Here is a 21,337-nt window from a genome sequence, read left to right on the forward strand (position 1 = left end):
GAATTCAAGATGTTGGAGCAGTTATTGTTGAAAAGATATTTTATTTTGAAGTTTCTTGTTCCAGAATTTAACAGTGTACAGTCTTAATTAATAATGCATAGTCCTTATGTGAGAAAGCTCTAACTCCTCAAAGCTCCATATGTACACCACCAGTCCCTGATTCCCTTTATATACATACCAGCAACATGGGGCAAACAGAAGGGAGACATAATGAGTTTCTGCGTAGAGATGCAGCCTCCATGAGAAGGCCCGACTAGTCCCTCAGCAATGCCTAGGGCAGCAAGGTTAGTTTTGTCACCCGCTGACCGTGGCCCCAAGTTTGTTTGTTTGTTTTTCTGAGCAGTGAAAAAAGGCAATCACTTAAATGGGTGAAAAGTATTTTTGTGTGATCTGGACATCATTAGGATGGGAGCTTCACTCCAACACTATCTACATGCATCAGCGGACTGACACATGTCTCTGCCTAGCCTTAGAAGCCCCATCTAGGAACTGGGTCTGCATGTAAGAAAAAAGAATGTAAGGTGAGAGGCTTTGGATCAGACCTAAGGCCTACTTAGTCTAGTATTCTGCTCACATAGTGACCAAACAAATGCCCATGGGAAGCCCACAAGCAGGATGTGAGTACAGCACTCTCCACCTTGGGTTCCTCATCAATTCTACTAGAGGTAATATACAGCCATCATGATTTTAGCTTTATCTTCTATCCATGGCATCCCATTCAGATAGTTGGTGATGTCATTGTTAATGTGTCTGGGAAGAGAGCTGAAAGGGGAGCACAGTTCTGGATTCAGCTTTCTTCTTCATCTCAAAATAAACAGATTATTAATGCTGTTTCTTAACCAACTTTTCATGTTTGGATCTTACCTGAATCAGGGCAATTATATTGATTTGCACCTTCAAATTCTGCATGTTTTACATCATCAAATCCATGACTTTAGGATCAGGGTGTAAAGACTTCAAATACAGATGCCTGATGCAAACAAATGAGTGTAAATTTGTTCAAGATTTAGGTGCAGAGCTGAATTCCTCTCTTTGCATCTTTCTCACTTTGGCCTATTTGCCATTCCTATTGAGCAACAGACCCCAGGGTATTTGAAATCTTTCTCAGCATTGCACAGTCTGGCAAAACCCAGTCTGAACATGTCCTTTAATCTGCATAGATGTTGACGATAATATTCAGTGGAGCAATAATGGAGGCTTTATTCTCATTTAAACTAAATTTAAATGTATAAGCTGCAAAACAAAGGGCATTAAAGCACTTTCATCCCATTTAGGGTAGCAACAGCAAATTAGAAAACCCTTAAAAGTACATCTGGATTTAGGACAGCCGGATTTGGAAAAGGGAAACAATCTAGGCAGAATTGCCTAGAACAAATCAGAGTATAAATAACCACTTGTGCCCTCCTTTGTTTGCAAAACTTTATAATAGAGAAAGTGAAGCAGCACATGGTGAAACATAGAAGGCAACACATTAAAAATAAATGCAAAGGATTTTGATTTGATTTGATTCTTTGCAAACCGTAAAGGAAAATGAAGATGAATTGACTCTCTGGCTGTGGGTTATTAGGAGCTATCTTAGTAAGAGCCTCCAAAATGAAGGATTTACCATTCTACAAATAAGCATCTCCAGGGACACCAAGCAGTAGCTAGGAAAACAATTACAAGGGCTATCAATCCTCATGCTTTGGGATATTTACTGATCACCAGCTGGGATAAGGAAACAAATTTCTCCTCTAGTTAAAGTGTAGCATAATTAAGCCCATCATGGAAGTTACATCCAGCATTGGTCACTGTTGGGAGCAAAACAACAGTTTAGATGGACCAGTGATCTGTTCCTTCCAACAGATTTCTTGGGGAAAAAATTGGTATTCCTAACCTCTTCTGAAAGCAAAAAAGGAGACTAATTTGGAGACAATGCAGTCTTCATTGGTACCCGCAGTAGGTGGGACAAATTACCCTCCAGATTTACAAATCAAATTGTTCCTGTCGCATTGCCCTTGTATATTTGCTGCAGTGTGGACATGGATGCGTAAAGGAAGCATGGCACAAATGGTGCTTCTTCCACATAGACAGACTAGAGCTAGAGGATACCTTGGAGGCTATCTAGACCAACCCCCAGCTAAATGCAGGCTTGTATTAAACCACTTGTTTGGCCACCAGAGACAAGTGCACAGACTTCCATTCAATGGATAGGCAGGCTGTCTCCTCCACTGGATTCCTTGGTTTCCATGCTAACTGTGGAGGAAACCCCTTTCCCTATAGCCAGCCTGGGGGCACAGCAAGAAGCCCAAATTGCAGGCAAGATCCTCTTCTGGCACCCCAGTTGGTAGAAATCATTTATATATGGAGGCTGGTATATTTTTTTTCCAGTCTAGTAACTTTTCTGGCTTTATGTAAAAGTCTGCTTGGATGTTGATAAGTGCTTTGCCGAATTCTGGATTCACTCTGCAGACAAGGCAGCCAAAGGGACTAGGTTCTGGCATAGCTCCCTTAATTTGGTTTGCGTGATACAGTAGGCTCATGGGGGATTTGTTTAACTAACATGAAGCAAGGCATGTAACTAAGTATGTGCAGATGATGCTGTGAATATACAACACCTGCCCAGAGAATTGTTTTGTCATGTGAACCTGGCCACTGAGGGTTATTTGGGGGTTAAATAACCTTCACAAAACCCTGTCAAAGTCAGGGGGTCCTGCAAGGGTTATTTAACTCTGAAATTACCCTCCATGGCTGGGTTATCCCAACACAACAATCCCTGCTCAGGGCTGCATATTCAGAATGTCACCTAGTACACAGCCATGTCCTGAGTTGGCCTTGTCATGAAAATCAGCTCATTGTCTTCTCATTTGAACCAAATAAACGTGTACAACTGGAGAAGTTGAGGGTAATTATAAACAGCAATTATAATACATCTTGTTATCTGTGGGGAGGAAGGGATGGTTCCATTTGTGTGTGTATGTGTTTGTGTGTGTTACCAGTGATAGAAATGTTAACTCCCCCCGAAAAAAAGTGAATTCTACTCGTTTAACTCTGTTATGTTGGAGTCTTTTGCAGCTTATGCATGCAAATTTTCATGGAAGACCACTTTATTATGTCTAATTTGAAAGGATTGATCAGATAACTAAAAATGGATGACTTCATTTAGATTTGCATGTATTCATGACTGTGCTTTATATTATTTGTTCCTTTATCTCTACTTCCCATTCTGTCGTGCATGAAGCCCCGACAGAAACAGTGACTCCCAAGGAGAACTTGCACTTGGCACCCAGTGCCCAAGAGTTGACCCCACAACCCAATGCAGGGACGGCTGAGCCAGCTACTGCGTCTTCCTCTGAGCCCCAGCACATTGAGCGAACGCCTGGACCTTTATCAGAGACAGAGAGTCATGAGAAAGAGGAAGCTGCAAGTTCTACTCAGAAGGAGGCAGAGCAAACTGTCTCTCCCCCCCCCCCCCCCGATGCTGATCTCCCTGAGCCAGAAACAGAAGACACAATAGGTGTCGTGGATTTTTCAGGAGCCCAGAACAGACCTATTTTACGCCGATTTGAACAGCTACAAAGTAGACTGCGTAAGAGGGAGGAAAGGCGTGACTTGGGAGAATGATCCCACGTGGGCTCAGGAAGAGAAGCCATTATAGGGCTGCCATCTGCTTAGCAAGGACCGCTATTAGGGAACTTATCTATAGAATTGTAAATCTTGTAGACAATTAGCATTAAAGGACTTGGGTTTTATTGCTCTAGAATGTGTGGAATGTTTACATACTGGGCTACACCTCACGACACATTCCATGACAGGCTTCATGGTTATTCTAGAAGAGTAGATGAAGTAATTCACACAAATAGCAAATAACATGGTAAATGCATTAAGAAATCCATTCTTTAGTCTGAAGGGGGAATATGCATAATTGAATGTCTCCCCATGAACATGATTCCTTTTACCTAGAAATCTGGGTGAAGGCTAGGTTAAGACTCCATTCTGATATCTGACTTTTATATATTTTATTTGTTTATTCATTTCATTTTTATGCTACCCAATCGCTGAGGCTCTCTGTGGGCAGAGAAGAGTTATTCTATGGGGGAAGTCATGAGATTCCCCCAACTGCAGTCTGAAGTAGTACAGTCCTGGAAGAGTCCTACAGTTCATGCAAATTACATTTTTATGGCCTGATAGCTCAGCTGTTGCAGTTTTTTAACTTGTTTTTCTGTCAGATTTTGGGGTTGGTTCCAGCCTTTGTAGCTGAAGATTTTCCTTGACTGTATTTCTTCTTTCCACTTGGTTCGAGTGTATCAGCATGATGGTAATCCTACTGAACTGTGTGACACTTGGGATGTACCAGCCCTGTGATGATATGGACTGCCTTTCCAACAGATGCCAGATTTTGCAGGTAGGCCATTTCCTTCATGGGTGAGCCACTGGCTAAGGTCTTGACCAGGGTTCACATGGGTCTGGCTAATATTGAGCACAGCAAAACCATTTGAAGGAGACAAATGAGCATTCTAGGAAAATCTGAGTTAACCCTTCTATGTATCTATTCATTGCATCTGTTCTTGTGCTCTTCTAGACAAGACTATCAATGAGTTGGAGACTGTCCAAGAAAAAGGTGGATCAGGAAAGTAATACAAAGGAATCGTGTTAATGCATGTCAGTTCTCTGTTCTGAAATTCATACTTTCTTGATGTATCCTGAAGTATGAGATAAGAATGGCATTGAAAATGAGTTAAAATCCACCTCATAGTTTCCCTTGAACCTTTCAGGTATTTGATGACTTCATCTTTATCTTCTTTGCCATGGAGATGGTGCTGAAGATGGTGGCTTTGGGAATCTTTGGCAAGAAATGCTACCTTGGAGACACCTGGAACCGCCTAGATTTCTTCATTGTTATGGCTGGGTAGGTTCCTGACTTCCTTTTTCACCTTCTGATAGGCATACCACTGTGTCTGTATGGGAACTGGGTGCCACATATCTTTAGCAAGCTATGCATGCAGTACCATGGCCTGTTAAAGTACAAGGACAGGTTTGATTCTCATATTCTGAACTTTATGATCTCTTATTTAATATGAATGTCATTTGCTCTTCATTAACTCAGGGAACAGAGAAATTGAAGGATATGTAACCTTGGTTATTGATAGCCAGTTTTTGCATAGTCTCTATCGTCAACAGGGTTGCAAAGAACTCTATCATAAAAATGAGGGAGCTCAGAGGAAGTTCCTGGGCAAATCACACATTTCTCAGCCTTAGTTCCCAGTTTGTGAAATGGGAATCCTAATGACCTACCTTACCTTGTGTTGTAAGGGCAAATATGTGAAACTACTATGCAAATTAAAAGTGCTGTATCTTACTGCATATACATATACATGCTAGTTTCTGGGTTTTGTCCTTTTGTCACAGTCATGTAGAACCAGCAAGATAGAGCTATGCAGCAAAGGCTGAGCTCATTTGCTCCTGCAGAGTTCTATGCAACAAAATAAATTGGATGCTGCCCTTTAATACACAGCAAGGGGAGGAAAATCTGCCCTCATTTCTGTGGACACCAATGTCTGGATTAGGTGGATAGCAGATACTTCTGCTTCCTCACCTGCTCCGCCCCTGACAGTGGGTGGCCTTCTCTGACAAAGATGAATAGATGATCGGGGGTACAATGCACCTCTGTGTATAGAACAGATAGAGAAACATGTTGCACCTCTAAGGATCCCTGTAATAGATGGGTCCCCTCTGGGCATAATTACAGCCACTTGCAGAAAATGATAAGGCAGGCAGGAACAGTGAGGAATCTGCTTGATCAAATCAGCACTGTTGTTTCCTTTTACAGGCAGTTGGCATTCAGAGCATCTTTCTTAAAGAGAGAGAAAGCGTTGTGATTCTGCCTTGGCATCCTATTGGCCCACCAAAGCACACCTCAGGGACCTGCTGACATTTGAGTGTTTTTAAGAGCAAAATGCTACAGTAAAGCTCCAGTTTCCACTCCCCCTTTATCACTGCATGTTAAGAAAGGTGCCCACAAGGGCTTGCCAGTCAAATGTTTGGTGAGCTTTCATTGCCTGCACAAGTGGGCACAGTTTTGCAGAATGGTTTCCTTTCTGTTGGAAAGGGAAGAGTATTGCTGCTTCCACTAACAGATTAATGCGCCAGGACCCTCTATGCATAAACAGTTTACTCACCTTGGAGAATAACCACCTGCCACTCTTATCTGGAGCTCACTGGCTGAACTGGCAGAGGGTTCAAGCTTGAGCAGAAAGCAGCTGCATGGCATCAATAGTAGCAGCACCTCTAGGCTTTGCATTCAGTTTGGTGAGTCAGGACAAGAGTCACCACTTGGCCCTTTTTAAATCAGCAGAAATGCTTTATTGCAGTCTGGGTGCTTTTGTTGTCCTTGCCATCTAGTCCAGCCATAACGTTTTAGCACTGGCCCATTCTGACTGTCAGGCAGTCCAATGAATTAACATGTGCCAATGAGAAATTGCTTTCCCTCGTGAGAGATGTTTCAGTCTGGTCACTGGTGCATGCAAGCATATATTCCCCATTGAGAGAGAACAAATGCCTGGGTTCCAGTCTCCTTGCCATTAAAGTCTGGGACTTTAAATACCACTTTGGAAGAGGATTGCAGTCAAAGAATTAGTCTCCTCAATGGCTGCCTCTCATTATTAGTGATAGTCAGACATACCCAAACAGAAATCTTAATTTGCTTTCCAACTTCCCAATTCCTCAGTTCTCATTTCATGTAGACAGGTTGCAGGGAGTGCACAGATCTTCCCCTTGCCCTGCAACTGGCCATCCCAAACCACATCAGTCAGTCCCCTCTTGCCTGCATGTTCTCTCAGAGGCAAGGTACGTGCAATTTGCAGCAAGTGCCTCTAATTTCACAGATTGCATTTTAGCTGGTAGGCACCTCCTGGAATACCCTAGTCTAGGGATTTTATGAGATGGGATTTCTGTATGTAGTTTAATCATGCATCTGCAGGGCACACATTCCATTTCCCAAAAAGCTATCGTCACCAAGAATGCAAGTGCATTCCTAAAATTCTGGTATGGGTTTATTATTTTTAAAAAAGGCTTTGAGATCAGACGTGCCTTTTTATTTTTTACTTCAAAATCATTAGTTTTCCCATGTTTTAAATTTGACATGAGAGCACAGAATATACGGAATACAAAGTGGTTGTGAGCAAAACACATTTCAACAACCTTTATAAAATAGGTTTCAAGAGCATGCTATTAGAATATATCCAAGGTAGAAATTAGCCTGGCACCCTCCAGCCAGCCAGGCTGTGGATGATTAGAGTAGTAGTCCAAGGCAGCTGGTCAGGAGAAGCTGATGCAAGGGGAAATATCAAAGAAACTACGGGCAACCTGCCATTTCAGTTTCATGCTGCCAGCCCAAGGAAACGTAGCACCCAGCCTCAATAAAAAGCTATGCGATTTTCAGAAAAGAGTTGAGAGAAAGAAATATTTGAAAGCCTGAAACTTCAAAAATTATCTTTTAAATTTTTAAATGCCTTTAATTGCTTGTTTTACTTGGGGCGGAACTGAAAAAATAAAAAAGAAAGCATATTCTCCCTTGAGAAGAAGCTAAGGAACAGCAGAGAACTGCTACAGAGAATATGATGTCAAAGATTCCAGTGTGGTTCAGAAAGCTGCATCTTTTCCTGCTTCTGGTGACAGTATTCTGTACAGAAATGAAGCAAGAGAGCCCCCCTCATTTGTAGATACTACTCTAGACACATCTGGGACCTGCCCTGAGCCCATAAGATATTGTGGGCTGTACATCTTGGATTAAATAATACTGATGATTACATCAAAACAGTATGCCTATTTAGCTGATTCCTTTCTCTCTTCCCTCACCCAACAAATTTCAAGAGTTGCAGCTTTCCCTAAGTAAATTCCACTGCCAGCTCTGTGCCCTTCTCACCCTCTCTCTTCCCATGTAATTTAGCAGCTTTGAGGAAGACTCCGCTGTCACTAAAAATGTACAGTTGCCATGGCAATGAGAACTGACATCACTAGAACTTTATCCTCCCCACCCCCCAGGTTATAGAGTGAATTTTAAAATAAAAGGCCCTAAATCAATATTTTCCTTCTCTGCTGCTTCCCTTAAGAAATCAGAGAGCTCCCAGAACAAATCTTGCTTCTTATTTTTGGCTGGGCTAAATAAAACATGCAAGTGCACAGAGAGGTGATGAGTCTCTTCCACTGCATTCTGAAATTGTAGCTGCTCGACAGTCATTTTGTATGACTAAGCTGCAGGTATCCAGGTGCCTAATGTGGCCAGCGTTTGGCAGCTGCTCTGAAAGTACACAAGGCTGTTCTCTCTCCCTTCCATTGGTTTGGGAGATCTTCTCCTGTGACTACTGATTCTCTTTTCAAGGTTGGACCTGTGATAAGCATAGTGACTTCCTAGCCATGTTTCACCTTAAGGTAGCTGCTTCTTCACAAAATCAATGAGAATTCAGTTCTTAAAGGCACTTAAAGCTAAGCATGCAAAATCACTTGCTGTCTCTGAAAAGGTACCACTTTAAGTGGTTCCCTAGTCTGGAAAACAGACAACCTAATCCAGGTTTAAACAAAAACACCCCCCAAAAGTCCAGGTTACTGCTTTCCCTCTGTCTAAATTTCACCTGGTTTTGTTGCTTGAAAATGTAAGAATCTGTTCTTCCACAGTCATTCAATTTGGTAATTCCAGATGCTGGACTTAATTATCTTGCTCATACCCTTTTAGAGGCCCTTAAGGTTATTCTGCTGAGTGAAGTCCTAGGCATCTGTCCCCAAATCCTGTCCTGATGTTACCACTGTCCATGATACCCGTCTTGGCATTTGGTATAAGATGTCAACACATTAGTGCTAATATGGAGTGGGTGATTCATGTTACTGCTCTGAGTCACCAGCTAACTGAACTGTCAATTTGTTTAACCTGATTTTGGCTGGTGCTCACCTACATGTCAGGTTAAGATGTTTACTTTGCTTGCCCCAGGAATTGGAGGGTGGGGGTAAAATAGTCTCTGCTATGAAGACATTTTCCAGAGTAGAAGGGATCAGTATATTTTACTTATTCTGGTGTCTGTGTCCTAAATGCCAACCTAGAAAATCTAAGAAAGATCCTTCTTCCTGGCCTTGGAAACCTATCTTTACTCCTTGTTTCCACTCTTTCACACAGCTACATTTGGAAAACAGAGAGAAATGTGTGAATATTTGCATGCATTCTACTACTGTTCCTAAGTTTATGCTAAAAGCTATTTTTTTCAGGATGCTTTGTATCACCACATTATATAGCCATACAATGTAGACAACTGTAGAATGAAAGATTATTCTCTTCCAATTCTAATAGAGAAGTCTCCTCCTTTGACTGCTGTAAAAGGGCTAATTAAGGTAGAAAGATTCTAGCCTAGCTTCTTCTCTTATGCCAGCTTTCTATGTTCAAAGAACAAGACCAGGGGAACAAGACACAGCACATCTGGTCATATGTGTCCCTCCTGCAACTTGAAGTGAGAGTAGGATTTGCCATCTGATCTGTTTTTGAAAGATCTAAAGTCTTGCAAGGTGTGCCTTCAAGGGAGACCTTACAGCAGAGTTACCCAGCTTCTCAGCTATAAGGGCCGGGTTCACACAACATGGCAAAAAATGCTGTGTGGTTTCCACCGTGCACAGATTTTTGCCTGAAATTACCTGGGAAGTGTGGTTTCTGTTCTGATTGTTCCATTCTCCCAGCCTCACTGTGCTTCCCAGCACACATGAAGTCCCTGTCCTTTCCCTATTCTTGCCTTCAGGCCACAGCAGTCTCTTCCATTTTGGTCCACTGTGTTCTGAGATGGGTGCTCCCCTCCCCTGCCCAAGTGTACCTGCATGGCTGTGGTGTGCCCCAGCAGCTCCATCCCTGACAGAGTTTTATTAATTGAAAATAAACAGTTTCATCACAATCCCCCCTTTCCTCCCTTTGTATATTTTCATCCATTTCCAAAAATAAGCAGGGAGATTCACACATCACTTGACCATGGGAATAAAGTGAGCTTTGGCATGTCTGTTGCTAAAAGGCTGAGGGCAATCAATATGAATGGCTAGGTGTGGTCACTTCTGTAGCCACTCTTGCTAGGAACCTCTTTGGTGCTTAAATAGCAACACCTGGCCTGGATCCAGATGATTGGAGAAGCCATGGTGAAGCATGGAAATCATAGGAAGACTCCTGATTTTCTCCATGGCTTCAGAAAACTGAGCCTACCATGCAGAAACTGTGGAATTGGATCCAGATGACACAGCTGACCCACCATGGTAGAATTTCACCATGGCTTCTCATGTCAGGTAAACCCACCCAATAAAATTATAACTCACCAACAATCTGCAAAGCTTGCAAGGAAACTGAGTCTGACTTTACTTTAGTGTAGCAAGCTCAGCTCTCAGGCAGCTTTATTTTAACCCACAGTAAAATTGCCTAGGAAATTGACCAATGCAGGAAAAGTCAGAAGAATTAAAGTAGAAGTGAAGGCAATCTAGTGTTTCTCATTCAGAACTAGTGGCTTCCTGGGATGAGGTCCTTGAGCAAGGCAAGGGTGGTATGGATCTGACTAGGCTTTGTGGAGGATGTATGACTAGTACTGACCCATGTCTTTCCAGTAGTATCTAGTAAAAGAAACATGCAATGGGATGCCCAGCACATCTGTCAGAATTGGTGACCAGGAAATGATTAACAGATGAACTTAAAGTGGATGTCAGCTCTTTCCAAATGCAGGCTGCAAACAAGAATTGCTAAGTTTGATAACCTGTTTCCTCTTAATCAGTGTATTTGTGGCTGGGAAGGAATCTGTTTTTAATCATGATTCCCATATAGTGTGTGGTGTGCCCTACTTTCTTGAGTCATCTGAGTACATGCAACTGAACCCATTACTGTCAGCAAGCAGGCACCTGTGACATTGGTCTGCCCTAGCCCTTCTTGCTCTCTGCTTGCAATACGTTGTAATTTGGGTGATTATAGGCTATAATTTATTTAAGTTTGTACGTAATTGCACCCAACCACATACGAGTTTTAACCATCATCTCTAGCAACCCTCCCCTTTTGTCTTGTTCCTTTGCCCTTTGTCTACTTTCTTCAAGCATTCTCCTGAGATCTGTGTTATTTAAAACTTTACAATGTGTTAATTAAAGGTACAATATGAAGATGTGAACAGTGGCAGTAAAACAGCACTGCTGTCAGGAATGATCTTTCCAAAATTAAATCCTGTAAAATCACATTTTAAACTTATACCACTGCTATCAACAGGACTTTAAGCCTAGTCAGATATCAATATTCACAGTCCTCTTCTGCATTTGTACAAGTCAAATTACATTTAAGGAAATTCTTGCATCAGAAATTTAACTTGAAGGCTTTAGCCTTTTTCAGGGGCAGGAGAATGGTGATGAAGAAAAGAACTGGCTATAATGGAAGTACATCACAAAGTAGAGCAAGTAGCAGTAATACTATCTATTCCATTTGGAGCTGGATTGGATTATTCTTGCCCAGAGATTCAGTGCATTGCATGGAAGGAGCATGAACATGCCCCCTCTACTTCTCTGGCATGCCAGGCCCATCGCTGCAATTCCCGCCTAGCCATGTGGCAACCATGTGGGGAGGCCCATCCAAATATGCTATACTATGTAAGTTCCAGTACACAAAGGTAATTTTTTTCCAGCTGTTTTCCAGGGAGACCAACCATGCAATGCTGACCTATACACACTGGCTGTTCTATATATAGAGCAGGGGTGGGGAAGCATATTGGTTCTGATGGCTGGATTATTCTCTGGATACTCCACGTGGACCCATGGATGTCCAGCACAGGGTCCCTGCCAAAGCATCGGTCCCTGGCCAAAGTGTGGGCGCACTGATGCTTTGGCCAGGGAACTGGCTTTGCTCATCCTCACCTGCTTCCCAAGCCTCCAGCAGCGCCAAGGCCAGGTGTGGCGAGGCGGCAGGCCTGGGCATGGTTGGGGCAGGCATGGCTGCCCCCGAGCTCACATAATTAAGTATAGATTTAGAAAGTTATATTTTTGTTACCTTCAATCCTTTCTTTGTCTTATTCTTTGTCTCTCTTTCTCTTCTGCCCACCTCTCTTCTGTTTCCCGCTCCATATTCCTGCTCTGTATATGCGTGCGGTGGGGTGGGGTGGGGTGGGGGGGAAGAGGAGATCTGGTGCATGCGCAGTTGAGCTGTTGCAATTTGAGCGTGCGCCGGCTCTCTCTCTGCTCCGTTTTAAAGAATGCCTGTGCCAGCTCACAGCTTTTGGACTCGCTCAGAGATCATTTTCTCTGAGAGAGTCCAAAACCTCTGAGGTGGACTGGATAAATGGGCATGGTGGGATGGATCCGGCCTGTGGGATGTAGTTTGAGGACCCATGAATTATGCCTTTAAGTTAGCACCTGAAATTGAGCCCAGACTTCAGTTGGTAACCAGTGAAGATGATATAGAACTGGTGTTATGTGGTCATGTCTGCCAGTCCTAGTAAGCAATCTAAAGGGTTTAAAAGGTGTCCCATGGTTTAATTTTTGCATGGGAGATAAGCAGTGCAATCCTACACATGTCAACTCAGAAATAACGCCATTGAGTTCAGTGGAACTTACTCCCAAGCAAAATTCTGATGAATCAGTGAATCAAAGTGAAAAAGTTTTGGGAGGGTACTTCACAAACCATTTCTTTTCAAATGTATTAGTCAGTGTTGTTTCTTGACAGCTCAAAACTGTTTTCTGCTTTCAGTGCTTCTGACCCTCATGAAACAATCATGTTTTTACCCACACTGCTTCACCAAAGTTGATAGGTCGTGTCGTTGGTAAGCGGGTTTCTATATATAGGGAGGCACCTGAAGGGAAAATATATTTTCCCCAGGGCTAGTTCCTGCACTGTATCACTTACTCCAGTGTGCACAAAAGTGCTGCCAGGGAACAATCTTTTTCCATTGCTTCTTAAACATGATAGGATAGACCTGGAAAGAAAAGAGATCCATACATGTGGTAGACAGCGAACAGGTCTCTTTGTATGCTTTGTTCTCATTTTGTGTCCACATGCACTACCCAGTGGTGATATTTACAGAAATGCTGAGCTACCCAATGAGTTGGATCCAGATTTAAGTCCAATGTACATTAGACCCTTTGAAATCAATGGGGCTTATACCAGTGGGCATAACTAACGATCTCAGTGCGCTTGCTCTAAGTGTAGCTGGGTTTTTCATTGCAATCAGTCGGATGTAACTCTTGGGCCATTCAGAGAGCCAAATCCCATCATGTGAATTTTCATAGAGGGAAGGTCTGCTTAGCTACTGAGTTCAACAAGGCTTACTCCCCTGTAAGCATGCATATGATTGCAGCCCCACTACTTTAAACATCAGGCATTTCTGGGTGTTGAAATAAAAATTTAGGATCAAGAACAGATTTTCAAAGACAAAAGCAGCATTTCCGTGCCTTCTTTTAACTTCCAGAATAAGTTAACTGCCTGGCTTGCCTTTTTGCCTTTAAAAAATCTGGCTCAAATCAAAATTGTCAAGGCCCCTGTACCCCTGAGAGCTTTGCAGTCCACACTAACTAAGTTGCCACTTGACATGACTGCTTATGTCTCTGCACATTAGCTTCAAAACATCCCTACAACTCATAATGGAGTTTGACATTTTTCTCTCCCTGGGTTTGGGAAAAATCTGAACATAACAGGGCTGTGAAATAATCATGTCATGTGCATCAAGGGACGGGTGTCACAGACTTGGGCAGCATTCAGAAAAGCTGTGCTCAAAGAGAAATAAATAAACTCCTGATTAAATCAAAATTTACCTACTCAATTAAGTTATTCACTACTTGGGGGTGTTGAGCTTCTGAGCTTCAGAACTGCACACTAAAGTAACTGTGTAATTAGTAATTAATTTTTTACTCCCAGAAGGTATGCCTTATTCAGTACTAGAGCCAAGGTTTTGTGTATGTTTTTAAATGTATTGGTGGAAAGAAAGCTGGAAGGGCCAAAAGTACATCCTCATTGCTCTGATGCCTTGAGAAAGCTGTATGCAGATCGAGGACTTGAGAAGGAGAGTAGAAGGAACCTTAATGAGAGCTGCTGTGAGCCCCATGATTAGAGAGCTCCACTAAGGGCACTTCTGCAACTCTTGGCTACAGAACTGGGCAGTAATGAGTAACAGCAGAACTGGGTTGGCTGAACTGAGAGATGAAATAGGCCCAGAGGAAAGAGGAACAGAGGAAATGAGCTGGGTGAGACAAGATATTCATGGGAAAGCTGGGGGACAACTGAGTATTATTGTTCATATATATTATAGTCAGTATTGTTGGAAGGAGGGACTTCCGACTGGTTCACGTTTCATCTTTGGTGGTGTTGGGGAAATCCAAATAAAACTTTATAGAGAAAGGTTTGCTCATATGTGCCTTTCTGATCTAAAATCAAACCTGTGGTGTCCCTGCTCCTCTTGCTCAGAAAGAACCAGAATTCCAAGCCAGGCTCCTTTTTTTCCCTGAAGGCTTATTACTCATCTGTTTCTTTAAGAGACTGAGACTTTCTGCTTACCTGAGGCAGCTGCTGCATTTAGTTGCAAATTTAACCTTGTTGCATTGTTACAGTGCATTACACTGTACTGAGGCTTTTTGTTCTGTTAAACTGCTGGGCTTCAACAAGCTGCCCTGGCTAGTTTTCCTGCGTGTCAGTACCCACACCCAAACCCCGTTATGATTCATGTGGCTTTCTGTGCCTTATCAATATTCTGTAATCACCAATATGTACTGTACCATTCGGTCACGTCCCCTCTGCAGTTTCTGCACACTGTTTTGTTCATGAATATATTATCTGTTGGTATGTACCCATTATTGGCTCATCATCAACCCCAGCTCCTGTGTAAATGGCTCAAAACCTATAAAACACTCTGTTTATGTTCTGGAACATGTAGCTGGTTGATGCAGCTCTATGTAACAGCACTGTTGTAGCTTTGTACTCTGCAGAGGGGTTTACCTGAGTTGTTTTCACCAATAAAAGTGCTGAGGTTGGAGGTGAACATGTCTCCCTGTGGATCCAAGTGTACATTCTTGCAGGCTGCTAAACTAGGATTCCCTGATAGTGGGAATGTTTACAGTCCCGGGATTTTGGAACAGGTTTCTGCTTGGTGTCAGGAATGCCTCTGCTTTCAATGTCTGATAGTCCCTTAAGCTATGCTTCTTCATCTTTTGAATGTTATTTCTTTACAACATGTGTTTACCATTCCATATCTCCAAATCCTGGAGTAGTGAGCAATTAAAAGATAAAACAACAAAAACAATGCATTAAAAACAGAATATCAGTAAACGCTGTGGCTGGTCAAACAGGGAAGGCCTCTTGAAAGCAACACAGAATCCAGAAGGCAGGCGGTTTCCCCTCCTCATGGGAGTGTTGAACCTGGCTTTGATTGAGAGAGCTCTGGAAATTTAAGGTATCCTTGAAATATTTACTTTATTTTAACAGTATACAAGCAGAGCATAGGTGGAAGCAAACAAGGCAAAAAGCACCTAGCAAGCCCCTGAAACTGCACCCTAGTTTCAAACAACTCTGACTAGACCAGGGGTCTCAAACTCAGCTTACCTGGGGGCCGCTGGAAGTAGTCTGGGTGAGGCTGGGCCGCATCAAGGATTCCACCACCGCGGCGGTGGTGGGCTGCTCATCCCGCGGCCCGGGCGCCACCGGCGCTTTGAAGGCGCAGGGCCCCTCCCCCATGCCCCGTCCGCACCGGCAATTGGCCCGTGGGCCGCGAGTTTGAGACCCCTGGACTAGACACAATGAGTTTTCCCTTCCTGCCATTTCAAACTACACTTGTTCTGTCTCTGCCCTCCCCTCCCAGGGGATATTGTGGGGAGGATATCACCTCTTCCAACCTTTGACAGGTGTCTCACTGCAAAACGCAGAGAGATCCCCAATTATCAGGGGACCTGCCTTCCCAAATATGGCCTTCCCCTACACAGCATCTGTGGGTGTCTGGATACCTACAGGCACTTCCCACAGGATCTGGAGCCCTCCTTGCACGTGTGCTCTGTCTTACAACTGGGAAGCTGAGTAGGCCGCAGAGGGAAATGCCAGCCTCTGGCCACTGCCCACCTTCGTTTCTCCAGATTGCTTCCAGGGCCCACGTGGGCCCAGCCGTCTCACTTTGCTGCAGGGCAGTTGCTTCACTCTGCAGCACACCCACTCTTAAAAGGGAGGCCTGCTCCATCACTGCCTGATCGTGGAGGGAGACCTGGGAGCAACTGTGAGAGGATGGGCAGTGCCTGGAGGAGCTGCAGAGAAAGCATTCAAGGCCAGCCATGGAGGCCAGGGGAGAACTACTGGAGGGACTGGGCAGGTTGGCAGGGTGCTACTGGGGAGGCTGGTCAGAGCAATAAGGTTTTGTCTGTATTTCTGTGTGTGCATCGTTGAAACAGACACGCTCCTTTCTCCTTGCTTGAGCATATTTGTGTGCATTTTTCAGACGTATGCGTTTTTGTGCACATTTCTCAAGCGCATACATGATGTCAGGTGCATTTTTGTTGGTCCACAGATCACCCTGCCAGCTTGGAAATGCACAGACTTTGATGGCATCTAACATCCAAGTCTGCATTCAGTCCAGGAGGTGTGAATTGGGTAAATCTTGATAAACAATAAACTGAAACAGAGTTCTCTGACATTCCTAGGCAAATAGGTCCATTTTGGTGTGCTTTGCACATGTAGGAGGCGGGGAACTAGTTTGCCACTGCATTTCTGGTGATAAGTTTAGCAGTGCAGTGCAGCATCCGTAGAGGTCATAGGCTCACTAGGGCCTCAGCTGGCTTCTGGGGCCAAGAATCGGGCTGTGTGTCCCTGGATTGGGCTCTTGCTGCTAGTCCAGTCATCTTTGTTGCACTGGTCTTGCAGATGAGGATACACTCTTTTCATAACCAGGTGGATATCTTGTGTGACACTTACCACCCACTTAAGCAATTTAGCTGCTTGTTTGCGCTCCTGTCTGCCCTTCTCTTGCTCCACAGTGTCAGTGCCATTAGCACTAATGGGGCACAGTAACCAGACAGTAATTGACTCTTAAAGGGCTGGCAGGCTAGGAGGTTTTAAAGGCATTTCCATTTCTCTTGTCCCCTTTTTATTGGAGAAGCTGTCAGAAAAGTTTGCAGGACTTGGGCCTAGGACAGTTGTTTCCGCACATAAAATTTTGTTAGTTGTACACTGTTTGGAGTGCCTTAGCTGTTGGGCAGTATAGAAATGAAACTAAATAATGATGATAATGCTGTGCATGAAACTGAGCTATCTTAAATCTGACCACTCATCCATTTACTCTAGTAGTGTTCATGTTGACTGGCAGTGGCTTTCTGAGGATTGAAATGCAGGTTCTGTTTTCTACTCCTGCTCCCTAAGATCTTTTTGAACTATGTATGTGAAGAACTGAACCCAGCACCTTCTACATCCAAAGCATGTGCCCTGCCGTAACTGATCTGTGTACTCTTTCTAGACATATATTTTGTTTTATTAGGTTTTTGACATGGTGTTCGCAGACTAGAAGTAATTTCTGAATCACAGCATATTCCTTGTATTAAAACACGGTATTCAGACCCTGAGAAAATGTGTTCCTCTCCCCATATGCAAGGCCCATTGAGTTCGATAAAGCTTACATCCACGTACAATTTGTTGAAACATTTCTGAACTTGCAGTGCCAGTCACAGTTCACAGTACATTACATTACAACGGATATACACACACGCACTTTAACCAATGAAAGAAGAATGCATAAAATGTCTCACAAGTGATGTGTACATTTGTAAAAACATGCACAAAAATACACACTGGCAGTCATACAAAAAAGGAAAAGGCAAAGTCCTCAGTCTGGTATAGACTAAAAACAGAACGCACTTTAGGATGAAATTGGAAGGACTTCAACAACCTTGAGTTTTGTTGATCAGCCCTGGCAGATGTCCACTAACATGACTGGACTTTCTCCCTTTCTGCTCCCCATTGCAGCCTCTGCACTGCCCAAAATTCTGCTTGGGGGATTTCCACAGCTCTCGAGAGTAAATTTTGAGGATGGGGAGGGGGCTGTGAAGGGGAGAAATCCACCCCCCCCCACTCCAGTTCCACTTGCATAATTGCTCTTGTCAGAGGAACAATAGCCTTCGATTCAATTCACACCTTCCAGAACAGTGCTAGAGTTTTTAGCATTTTGAAACACCATCAAAGCTGCATGTGGGATTGTGCATTGTATTACAATAAGTTGATGATCTCAGGGGCTTGAATGCCCACTCTGCTTGCGGTCTGCTCCAGTGGGAATAATGAGCCACAAGCCAAGCCCTCCTGATGCACACTAGCCCTGGTCAGACTGTTAATGGATAGGTCAATGCAGGGTGCAGCTGATCAGGACTGTCCTTCCGGTACTTAGCTCAAGGTTTCTGTGTGTATTGAGCTTTCCAAGAAACTGATGGCTGTTAAAGCAGAACGAGCAGGAAGGAGGAAACCGAGAGGCCAGGGAAGATAAGGAGAAAGTAGGATAGGACAGGAAGTCTACAAGGAAGTTTCCATAGCAGAAAATGGAAAGGAAAGGGGAAATAATGAAAGGGGAGGAAATTTGGAAGGAAAACTAGGATAGAAGGGGAATAGGCATAAAGCAGGACTCGAATAAGGGGCAGGAGGAACCCTGAGGAGAGAAGATAATGTCAGACACTGGAGATGACTGTTAGTGTCAGAATTTGGCTGAGCAAAAGTTATATTGATTTTGACAGCTAATGCATGGCGGGGCGGGGGGGCTGCCACCCTGTTTCCTCACCTCCTTTCCCTCGCTGTTTTCATTCTCCACAGCGCCTTCTGCATTTCAAAATGGCCAACTGGCCTCTTGCTATGCATTCAGAGCACAAACAAAATTGAAGTAACTTTCCTTGGAGAGGAGAGCTGCTGGCCCTGCCTCAGAGATGTCACTGTGGATTCTTCATGTGCTGCACCAAGCCCCTGATAATGAATTCTTCATGCCTGACAAGTTGTGCCAATTGTTCTGTGGGCTGCAAGCTAAAAGCTCACCTTAGGAAATGAGGAGGGAATGTGCCAGGAGTGGGAGGCAAAGAAATGTCTTAAGGGGTTCCCATTTTCATGTTTATTTCATCTGCAATGTGGGCTTTCATTGAAGCCATGGAACACCAGACTCCCCTCCCAAGCTTGTTTGCACACCAGGGGTCAGCTAAAGGAGTAAAAAGTAAGAATAACTGAGAAGGCTTCTAAGCATCTATACAGTGTAGATGCACCACTGCTGAATAAAGCAACAACTTTCCAGAGAGGTAGGCAGGTTAGCCTGCTGCAGCAGAAACAACAGACTCCCAAAGCACCGTAAAGACTGGTACATATATTAGAACGTAGGCTCTCATGGGTTAGAATCCACTTTATCTGATGAAGAGGACCCAGCCCATAAATGTTTATGCCCTGATCATTTGCTTAATCTTTAAAGCGCTACAGGGCTCTTTCTTGTTTTCACTGCTGAGTTGAAGGTGCTCCCATCTCCACATCTGAGATTTAAGCACAAGGCTTTCTGCTCACAGAGCAGGCAATCAAGACAGACTGAGTTTCTGGCACTTCTCTCAGGATCCACAGATGGCCATCATTTGCCTTTATTTTCCCCTCCCTGTACCGATTCCTGATTTCTAAGGTGACTCCACCATCCTTTCTTCTTCTGCCAGCAAAACTCACAGTTCCCCTTTCAGCTGCATCTAGTTTTTACTTAAAAGAACACAGCTGATTTCAGATCAAACCTGTTGCCTGACCCAAGCTAAGTCACTTGCCAGTTTTAAGATGGGAACTGCCCTTTAGGAGCAGCCTTGCTTCTAGGCCCCACCCTGCCAGCTTATTAAAATCTGCTGTTTTAATGGGTTCTTCTGGCATAACTACTTGAGGATGGCAAACCATGGGTACCTTTGCTGGGAGGAGGAATTATGGAATTATTTTCTGTACTAAAGTGTCTCAAGATAATTGATCAGGATCAAAAAAACCGAACAAACAACCCCCCCCCCCTCAAATTTCCATGAAAGAGCCAGGGCTGGGCAAGGGTCTTCTGAAGGAATTTATTCCATGATTCAGAGAAATTCAATTTCATTTCATTTCATTTTTTGAGGCTGCCTTTAAGGGTGGAAACCTCTCATGTTTTCCCTGCATTTTAAGAGTTCCTAGTTCCATTTTTCTATTTACTTATTCAAACAGTATATTAACCCCCAGTGAACTGCCTTTTACAGCATCACTACCCCAGGCAGGCAAGGACAATGGAAGGACAAGATTATAGATTTTGATATGAGATGGTTTTGGATCAGAGTTGACATTAGGGGTTGGCATGGTTAGGCATCTGCTGAGAGCCCACCCCCTATCAGGGGACTCATGGGCAATAGCCTCCTGGAATTGGTCTTTCTCTCCAACATCACATTCTACAGTATCCCCACATCCCCCTTGCTCTGGTCTAGACAACAGTGGTAGTGTAAACTGAGAGATGTACAAATTCATGGTTTTCTGTAGGACCAAGGAGTAGATAGACTCACTGAGGTGGGGAATATCTATTATTGATTTATTTGATTTGTACTTCATGTTTCTACCCCAAAATTTCATTCAAGGTGGCTGTTGGGAGTACTGCTAAGGACACTCCAAATCCTGGAGTCAACACTATTTGGGACACATCTCAAATCTGGCTGACCTTAATTCACTAGGAACAGTTGTTCAGTGTGAACAAAATATGTTGGTGGTGTTATGGGGGAAGGTATGTCCTGAGAGTCAAACTATGCAAAGTGGGAGTAGCTGGGGGAAAGCTATTTAAAAAGTGTTGCCTACTGAAGCAAGTTCCCTTCCATCAAGATCAAACTCCTTTCTATTAGTTCTGTATTATTTTGCTTATGTGCAGCTCAAACTTTGTTTGCTTATTTATTTATTCAAGCACATCTTTAAATTGCATGTGTTTTGCCCAATATCACTAAAGCATTTCAAAACCATATTCAAATATAGTTGATATGTACAGAGGCATGGATTTAATTGTACACAAAAAAGGGTCTCCAGTTATCCATAAAACGTTTTGTATGATTGTCTTCCTTCATCAACTTGTCAATAACTAGTTAACTTAGTGAAAAGATATTTTCAAAGGGGCATCCTGTCTTAATTTGATGAGTGTAATTGATTTTTAAAAAATCTACTGCTTATCTTGGCAGCCTTACTGAGTGCTCACATCTTCCCTATTTCAGTTTTTGCATGAATCAATGTTTCAATTTTTTATATATTATATTTCTATATCGCCTGTTAGCTGAGAGGCTCCCTGGGTGGTTCACAAAGTCAAATAGTACAATAATTATAAGATCATGATAATACAATTAGTATTAATGCCATAATACAATAAAATCCTGA

At 43.3% G+C, this 21,337-nt stretch overlaps 1 protein-coding gene across 1 annotated transcript in view; it reads left to right on the forward strand.

The window, feature by feature from the left end:
* CACNA1I (calcium voltage-gated channel subunit alpha1 I) overlaps positions 1-21,337 on the forward strand; it is a 284,889-nt gene that overhangs the window by 120,044 nt on the left and 143,508 nt on the right. Inside the window, exons 2-3 of the mRNA XM_044455382.1 lie at positions 4,273-4,384; positions 4,755-4,888. Of these exons, the coding sequence (XP_044311317.1) occupies positions 4,273-4,384; positions 4,755-4,888 (246 nt within the window). The remainder of the gene's footprint in view (positions 1-4,272; positions 4,385-4,754; positions 4,889-21,337) is intronic.

Source organism: Varanus komodoensis, unplaced genomic scaffold (genome assembly GCF_004798865.1).
Source record: "Varanus komodoensis strain SLA01 unplaced genomic scaffold, ASM479886v1 scaffold8, whole genome shotgun sequence".
In the NCBI taxonomy this organism is placed as follows: Eukaryota; Metazoa; Chordata; class Lepidosauria; order Squamata; family Varanidae; genus Varanus; species Varanus komodoensis.